Source organism: Seriola lalandi, unplaced genomic scaffold (assembly GCF_002814215.2).
Source record: "Seriola lalandi dorsalis isolate HSWRI2012SDOR001 ecotype SW California unplaced genomic scaffold, Sedor1 jcf7180002054840, whole genome shotgun sequence".
Lineage (NCBI taxonomy): Eukaryota > Metazoa > Chordata > Actinopteri > Carangiformes > Carangidae > Seriola > Seriola lalandi.
The window spans coordinates 122,609-131,888 of NW_019525393.1; the positions used below are offsets into that span (position 1 = coordinate 122,609).

The following is a 9,280-nucleotide window of genomic DNA, read 5'->3' on the forward strand; positions in this document are numbered from 1 at the left end:
GGGGGTGGGGGGGTATCAGGGGAAAATAAGCCCTTTGCAGCTTTGATAGAGTCTCTCTCTGGCTGCAGCTCGTCCACGTCAAGGAAAGTGCTTGTTTACAACATGGCCTTTGTGGGAGTCATTTTTCTACCAACTGTTTAATGTAATTAAACTGGGGGATAAGATCATTTAATTAGCATATCAAAGCTTCAGACTGGAATCTAATGGGAGCTACCGGCTGCTTTTATTGGAAAACTAAAAGCAACCACTGATCCCAGTGTGTATGGATGTGACCGTGTTTGCATTGTGTACTGAAATGAATTTGACTGCTACACTTACCGTCCAGGTCATGTTTGTGCTCTGTGGAGTAGGCTTTGCCAATCATAGTCCAGACGGGCCGCAGACACCCAAACAAGCCCTCCAGAAACCCTCCTCCCCCTCCGGTAGACTGGCACTGTAGCCTGGCATCGTCCGCCTGGCTCCGGACCGCGCTGCTGTCCGGCTCCTGCCCATCTCCCTCTGTCCTCCCGGGGCTCCCATCATGCTCGTGGAGCTTCAGGACACTGTTGGCAAAGTGCTCCTGTTGTTCGTCGCCTGGTGTCTGGTTGTGCCCAGCAGTCTGACCATCTCCGCCTCCACCTCCGGGCTCGACAACGCCCCCAGTATCTATGGAGAGGACGTTGCGAAGGACGCACTGAGTCGGGGTCAGGTCCATTTCTGGTGTGCATGGTGTTTCTGCATCGAGCCGCCGAAATGAAGGAGGATCAGAGAGTGGTGTGTTGAAGCCAGAGAGAGAAGGAGACGGGGCACGAGGTTCATGAATGAGCGCCATGAGGGACTGCGGTCATCCGAACAACTAGAGAATTGGGAGCCTTGACAAGACAAAACGTAGGAAGAGAGGGAGAAAAAAAGAGGATAGAAATTGTTATAAATCACATCAGAGGTTAAACCATTGCCTTTCCCTTCTGAAAGCCATGAAGACTGAATTAGCTGAATACTGAGTTTGTTGGAGGGTGTCACCTCAGGAAGATGATTACTTAAGCCTAGAATAAGTAGAACCTTTAGCTATAGTTATTAGATTATCACAACAGGGAGAGAAATTCAGTGGCGTGTTTGTTCTGTTCCATTAAATGTCCAAGTCTGACCGAAGCAGCACTGAACAATCTGCAAATGCTGGCAAGCACATCCCCCTAAGGCAATGATCAATATCACAGAAATGCACATTCATAGTTTTCATGCTCATCTGAATCAGGTCAATGTTTTGTTTTGTTGTATCAGCCAGATTTCTACAAAGAAGGTTTTTAATGACTGTGCAGTGGTCTATGGTGAAGGGCAACATTTAGGAGAGTACACAACGACAGACACAGTTCATCAACAACATGGACGATAAATATAATTGAAGATCACATGTAATAATTTACAGCAATTCCCACAACTCAAAAGTAACGACCTATTGCTTTGTAATCTGACGCAGGTGAGAGTATAGTGGTTATTATTACTCTAGATGCACCATGTGATCATGGCACTGAGATTAACTAATGAGTCACGATGTATCTGAAGATATTAAATCAATGCTAGAACGTGAAACATGATTCGGGAGGGACAAAAGAGCGGCCCGTCTGGACCATAAATCTGAGAAAGCCTCAGGTCACTACTATCTCTGATGAAGTGCACAGCAGATAATACAAGAGCCTCTCAGCTAACTTCACGACCACATAGAGGTGTCACGGCATCACAGTAAATAAATGAAACAATTCTACATAAAGAATATTACAATAATAGTGTGGCAGTGCTGTTGTGTTAGCATGTCCATTGTGCAGAATGGTGCCACAGCTGGTGATTTACATTCTACACATCCGAGCAATATCAGTGGTATATTAAAATGGATGAGATCAGATGATCTCTGTATAATATTGAGAGACTTCAGCAAGCCTTTAAAGGCGTGTATTTTCTCCAAGGACAACGGTGTAAACACGCTCAGCGGAGAGTGAAAATGCATTATTTCTTTTCAGAGCTTCTGAAGTGATCCACACCTCCTCTGCTGTCTGTGACAAGCGGGACTAAGAGGTGACAGGTTTTTACCTGCTCAGTAAAATTATGATACAATCAAAACCCTTCACAGTACTACAATGGTGTTGTTGTAGTGCACACAACACAAAAATATACCCATATCCTCTTCAAAAATTCTAAACATGGAGCTTATCAGCTTCCATATCGTTTCATTTCAGTCACTGTGAGGTGCATTTCAAGTATTGTATATTTCTTGTTCATATCTTCATCAGTCTGAAGGTCAATTTGAATCAAATGACTAATCCTAAATGTATCTGCATGCTATTACAGAATATACATCGACTATCCTTCTGTGACAATTAGTAAAGCTGCTGGCATCTGATGGATGAGCCAGGAGCCCACTATGCTGTGATACCACTACCCACTGTACATGGATGTGTATAACCATCTGTAATTCACAAATGGGAAGAGAGAAATCATACGCAGCCAGGATTATTCATTAGCAGAGGCGCAACCATAAACCCTAAAAAAAAAACAAAAAAAACCCATCCTAATTATAATTTTCTGCGCAGAGAGAAACCCAACCATTGAGACACATCTGGTGTCTGAGAGCCGGAATAATCACATATCATTCACATCCGACTGATCCTGTCTCCTAATAGCCCTGCTCCTGCCCTCACTTTATTTATTTGGAGGTATCAGCTGCGGGAGCTGCAGGAGCAGTCTGTTACAGGCCAGTGCACCGTGGATGTATCGCAGGGGTTTCTTGTGCGCATCATCGCCTCTCCTCCTCGCAGCCTCCTGCGGTTGAAGATCCCCGCTGCATCAGTGGAGCATCGCTTGACAGAACTGAAGTTGCAGTCAAATACAAAACCACCGTAGCTCATTCCTCTATCATAAAAGGACAAGCTGCGTTATTTCTGGTGCCATGACCAGCTGCCTTCTCCCATGTCTACCTGCTTATCGCACCGACTGAAAGCTGCCAATGTAACGTTTCCTACCTCAGTGCCGACAGCGTAAGTCCATCGCTGGTGAACGCAGAAGCTTATTCCACTTCAGTTTGGGATTTTATTCTAATAACAACCGCTTATCAATTCTTCCTGTCTTCGTTCGTCGGTGTAAGCAGCATCCACGCTCTCTCCTCCCTCCTCCTCCTCCCTCCTCTGTGCATCCAGTGAGGCTCCTCAGCCGTGAAGGAGGTCCGTGTGGAAGTCTGAGCGTTTATCCCGGTGAACAGTAAACACAGCTATAGCTACACTCCCTTGGTTCGCTTGTTTTCCTGCTCCTGCGCCTCCTCCTCCTTTTCCAGTTTTCCTCTGAGGATGCGAGGGATTTATACGGGCTCTCTCACCTATGGTAAACACGACCGGAGAGGAAGGGGGGGAGAAGATGAAGGGGGAGGAGAGGAGAGGAGAGGAGAGGAGGGAGAGACGGGTGGGAGGGGGCCGAATGCTGGTGTCCACCTATCAGAGAGGGGGAATGTGCTTTGACGCGGTCCATTCGGTGAGACACGGGACAACCGCAGGTAAACGGGTTTGTGTGTGAGTGAGGCTACTCTTAGGGCAGGGAGGAGGAGGAGGAGAAGGAGGTGGTGGTGGTGATGGGGGGTCAGCCGGTATGTGAGGTGATCAAAATGATGTCATCCCCAAAGCATGCCGCATTTAACTGGACAGCGCCATGAAAATCCCCTCAAACCCTATTAACGCCCTCTCTGCATCGAGTGTATAATCTGTGAACACTACGCAGTGAGCCACAGAGAGGATGCGAAGGAAGGACGGCTTTTTATCATCTCCAATCTCTGCTGACCCATTTCTCTGAGACTGAGGGAGATCGGAACGGCACACGCAGGAACCTAAATGGGACTTTCCCCAGGCGTGATTTGTTTCCCTCGGCGACTTTAATTAACCTGAATGAAATAAAATATCCCGCCAATTTAAACAACTGTCACCTTTTAACACGTAGCCTATCTGAGTCCCAACACATGCAATAACACCATAACCTTATCTGCACAGCATCCTTTTATTATTCAAGTTTTTACTGCTGGCACACAAGGGCTGACTCAACACCACAAAGTCAGACAATCTGAATAAGTACTGAATAAACTAGAGGGGCACTCAGAGCAGACTTCTGCCAAGGCCAATGTCAAACAACATGAACCAGACTTCAGAGAAAAAAAAAAAAAAATCAAATTCATTGTAAATGATCCGGATTTGCTCCAAAATTGAATGGGTTCTTCCCTGGCCCATGTCCCATCGCTCCGCCAAGTTCCAAGCAAATCAGTCTAGTACTGTTTTGCATAATCCTGCTGACAAACAAACATACAAACAAACAAACGAACAGGTGAAAACATAACTTCATCCATAAAGGTAATAATACATCTCTCCATCTTTTTCAAGCTTTTAAGACAAAGTTTGCAAAACCTATCTGTGATACAATTGAAACTGACTCTCCACCTCTCACACATTCAAGTCAGGCAAATCCTACATGATGAATGCATGCCAGTTCAACTCTGCGGGCCAACTGGGAGATCATCAAATCACTGCAAACATTGGAGAATCTTCCCAGAGTCAAAATATTTGGCTGACGCAGAGGAAGATGTGAGTTTGTGGAACAGCTGGGGATCCCGTGTCTGAGCTGTGTATTTACTCGGGGGGCTAAATGGTTGTAGCTACATGACCCTTTTTGAGTGCTAAATCCAAATCCAGCCCTTATCTCCCAGATTAAGCTCATGTTAGGCTTAAACCCACAACGATGACCTCATCGTGCTGCTTGTAGACAGGCGGCTGGGGAAACCCTAACTAGTGCACAGATGAACCATGTGAGACTGAGAACCTGCGCACACACAAACACACACACAAGCTTTCGAAGCCCCCCCCCCTCCTTCTCTTCTTGCTGTGCTTCATGAAATCCTAATGAAAAAACAAAAAGATCACTGCAGTGCAGGAGTTAGATACCTCCAGTGAAATTACATTTTGGAAAAACCGGTTGCTTCTGTTTTCATTTATTCATTTTCTGAGTCATTCTCTGCCACATTCTTCCACATGAATCCTTCCCAAATTAAAATAAGAAACTTTCTTTATTTCCTGAGTGCAGTTTGTTTGGTGATTTATGGAGTAACACAGAATCACTCTGGACCAAAACAAGACCCACCAAAGGGGACCAGAGAGCTACAGCTAAATGATATTGGACCTATTTTTATTAAATAAGTAATTAAATATTCAACTCAACATTTTACAACATACAGTATCACAGTGGGACATTGTCAGGGCTCTTTATGCATGTATTTTTTAATTATATAATTCAATTTTAACATTATTTCAACATTATCTTCAAGTCCCCTGGCCAAAATGTGATTTATTAACATTTCATGTCGGTTTTAATATCATGCGAAATAGAAATAGCGGGGGGAAAAAATTCAGCGGCTTTAATCATTCTTGCTATTTTATGCACAATTCTTCTCCCTTCTACTCTGTCTTAAGGCAGTCTGAATGGAGCGGCACATCCTCTGTTCTATTTCTATCTTTTTCTTAAAAACTTTCTCCATGATTTATTTATTGGCCATTGCAGTTGCCGTTCGGCTCCTCGACAGGGATGTTTGGGCCTCTGAGGATCAGCGCTGCTGCCTCTGATGTCCACCAACACAGCTTCTTCATCTGTTGTGGTTGCTCCAGCAGAAACAAGTGCAGAATGAACACCGCAGGGTATCACTCCTCATCAGATAAAACCCTCAAATCTACAAAGTGACAGCTTTTCAAAAATATATTCAGAGGGACTCCCATTGATTTTTTTTTTTTAATATTGCACAATGGATTTGTGGTTGAGCTATGTGTGTGTTTTACTGTCATGTTACATCTCCAGCACATACATGCAAATATCGTTTAAAAATGTGATTTATCTCTATAGCTTTAATCTGCAGCAGGCACTGAGCGGTATCCATCTAAACGGCCGATGCAAAATGCTGCATTGTTTGGCAACATGCCTCATAATCTGCAGGAGAGAATGAACAGAAGCCTGCAGTGAAGGATGTCGAGAGGAATGTCATGTGTGTGCATGTGTGTATACATGCCTCTGAGTATGTGTGTACAGAATGTTGTGTGAGGCCCAGTGCCAAGTGGTCACAGATTGTCCCAGTCCGGTTACAGGGGTAGGGGGTAGAAGTAGAGGTGTGTGTGTGTGTGTGTGTGTGTGTGTGTGTGTGTGTGTGTGTGTGTGTGTGTGTGTGTGTGTGTGGCTGGGTGTCGACTAGAGAATTAGGAGGAGGGCAGCTTCTGGCTCACTGGAGAGCCTATTTATGGATCCTCATTGAGAGCCCCTCGTGTTACTCATTGTCACTTTCACTCACACACTGGTGAGTAGGCGGCCAATCATCAAATCCACTCAACTCTGTTCCTAAAGGGAATGTGAACAAAAGAGGCAAAGATAATTGGCACTCTTGATTCAGCATCGTATTGACTGAAAAACCAACAGCAGAACACCAGAGATATTCTTTGAGATCTCAGACAAGGTGAGTGTGTGTGTCTGTGTGTTTGTGCATGTCAGTCTCACTATGGAGTGATCCCCTCCCGTCTGTTGGGGGAAGCTGATATTGGACAGTATTGTCATCAGTCAGGTTGCCACTACTGTGCGCTTCATCCATATAGTGTCAAATTCATTAAGATTGGCGCCACCCAGTATTGGTGGGCGTCTAGGGGTGGGGTGGTGGGGTGTTGTGGGTGGTTCTCCATTTCAACAAGATGATCTCACCTCCTGTCTGCAGCTCAGGAACAAGAATTTTCATTCATGAAGTTCATCCATTCACATATGCGAGTGCTCAGATGTGCCAGCACACACACACACACACACACAAACGACCAACCTATCTCCCAACGGGATGCTGAGGAAACAGTTGAGCCCATGAGGCAATATTCAGGTGAGATCACTGCCGGACGCCAAGCTTCTCTCTTCCTGTTTCGAAAACTCTACAAAGGATTAGTGTTTATCGCCTTTCATCACTTGACCTTGCCTGCATTACAGCGCCACAAACTCAGGAGCGGGACGATGATGTCACATAAAACTGACTGCTACTGCAACCTGTTGAGTTAAAAAGTTATAAAGCCATAAAACTGTTTGTGCACATTTTTCAGTTTCTCTTAATTTGCTTAAATCTGCTTTAACTGATTTTCTGGCCACTCGGGGGCGTTGGAAACAAGCTATGAACAGCTTTAAAGTTGATTTGGCTGAACACATTAGCGTACAGCAGGGTCGCCCAGGACTGCTCTCTCTACCCTCTGTTTTTCATCTTGAATATTCTGTTTCAATATCATTTTTACACAACAACAGAGAGGAGTCATAGTCATAAAATACTGCTCATCTGAAGCATAGAGGATATTGCGTGGCGCTTTGATGCAACCACGCAACAGCGTCTGACCGTGGCTGCTAAGACAGTGCGCCCTAATCGGGTGCAGGCTTTTACCCAAATCAGCTTGGCCCATGGCTCAAGACATCAGTGTACAAATCATGGATAAAGAAAAGTGGAGCTCCTGCCTCCATCGCTTGCAGCAAGAGCGGTTTGAAGTGAGAGAATCTGGCTGACATTACAACTGACGGAGTCCCTGCAATGGTGAAGAAGAAATCTGGCCTCACACGCTGATATTAGAGAAAGTCAGTCAGCTGTTTGATCCTGTGAGAGCCTTCAAGCAAAAACTACTACTGCTCAGCAGACATCTCTCAGCAGGTTACTACTACTTATGCGCCCTGTTTTTGTGTGCCTGTATATTTTGAGATATTACATTGTATTACATTGAAGAATGTAATACAAGTTCTGTAATATGTGGGTACTTTGTGATGATGTGTAACTTACACGTTGCTCAATGCAAACTTAATATCCAATATTGATTTGTTATCCATTGTTGTCACTATGATTTTTAATGTTTTATGTTTTTGACAATCTCAGTAAACAAATAAAATTACTGTTTATGATTAGAGATTAAAGAATAGTGTTTTTATTATTTTGAAATTTTATTTTAGATTTAGAATTCATTTGTGTTCATTTCCAACATCTAGCTCTTTAAATCGTCCACTATGATCAGCCGCTGGATGCTAGCTGTGTCTGTCTGCTGTGTGGTGCTGAGCAGGTAATGTAGAGCTATTTCACTGAAAACAGCTGCCTGCTGTGTCCGTGAAGTATAGGAGGAATGAGGGTGAACTGAAACAATAAAGTTAGTATTATTGGTTCTATTAATGACACTAATAGCATACTTTGCAAGACAGAAAAACAAAACACTGAGCTGAAAATTGTTATAAACTCTGTAAAGCTTAAGGGAATTTCAGAGTTGGCGGATTCAGTTGTGGGTTTATTCCTGGAGAAACCCTTTCATAATCAAGTAGTCATGTGATCCATTGTTAACATAAAAATCCATTACACAATTACACCAGGGAGGCATCTGATAGGTTCCAAATTCATTCTGCAGCATAACAACAACCCCAAACAAACAGCCAGAGTCATAATGAACTACAAGGGCATGCAGACAGCACAGTACTCCACCAAGGCTGATATCAAACAACATACACCAGAGTTCAGAGAAAAAAATTCTAATTCACAATGAATGCTCCAGATTGGTACCAAAATGTAATGGGTTCGTCCCTGGCTCATGTCCCACCCCTCCACCAAATTTGGTGCAAATCGGTTCAGTAGTCTCTGTGTAATGCTGTTGACATATAAACAGACACTGGTGAAAGCATAACCTCCTTGGTGGAGGTAACCATTGTCCCCGACAAGAAGCAAAGGAGTCCTGCAACAGATGGTCTGGCTCCCACAGAGTCCTGACCTCAACATCATTGAGTCAGTCTGTGATTACATGAAGAGACAGAAGTGAGTGGCAAGTTCTCCTTTTCAACACAATCATCTACCTGCACAAATGTGAGAATTGGTGAATAACATGAAGGTAAGGGATACATTTTAAAGCATCCTTACGTTACCTTTAGGGCTTAAAACTTTTGCACAGCACTGTATATAGCTTTAAACTTCATAGACAACCTAGAAGTAGTGTCACAGCCAATGGAGGAGCCATACTGACTCATTCTGGTGTGTTCTAAAATATGCTAATCCAACATTTAGATCAAGCACTGCTTTGATCTTCCAGGGAGATTAGAGATGCAACTGATTTCCCTTTGAAACATCTGAGAGGCGAGAAGCCAGTGAGGCAGCCTGCTGTGGAGAGCCTCTGGCAGCAGCCTGGTCAGGAGAGGGTTAATAACAATAAAGGGGAGGATGGAGAAGCCTTCCTGAAAGTCACATGGTCTGTGCCAGGAA

General features: G+C 44.1%; 1 protein-coding gene across 2 annotated transcripts in view; it reads right to left on the minus strand.

Moving 5' to 3' along the window:
• Window positions 1–9,280, minus strand: part of LOC111670210 (mitogen-activated protein kinase kinase kinase 12) — a 26,794-nt gene that overhangs the window by 13,626 nt on the left and 3,888 nt on the right. The window contains exons 1-2 of one of the 2 annotated variants that reach the window (XM_023426840.2): window positions 2,991–3,368; window positions 319–851 (exon numbers count right to left, since the gene is read on the minus strand). In XM_023426840.2, the coding sequence (XP_023282608.1) occupies window positions 319–811 (493 nt within the window). In that variant the 5' untranslated portion in view covers window positions 812–851; window positions 2,991–3,368. Of the gene's footprint in view, window positions 1–318; window positions 852–2,990; window positions 3,369–9,280 lie in introns of those variants that run through there. The other variant, XM_023426841.2, reaches the window with a different exon arrangement.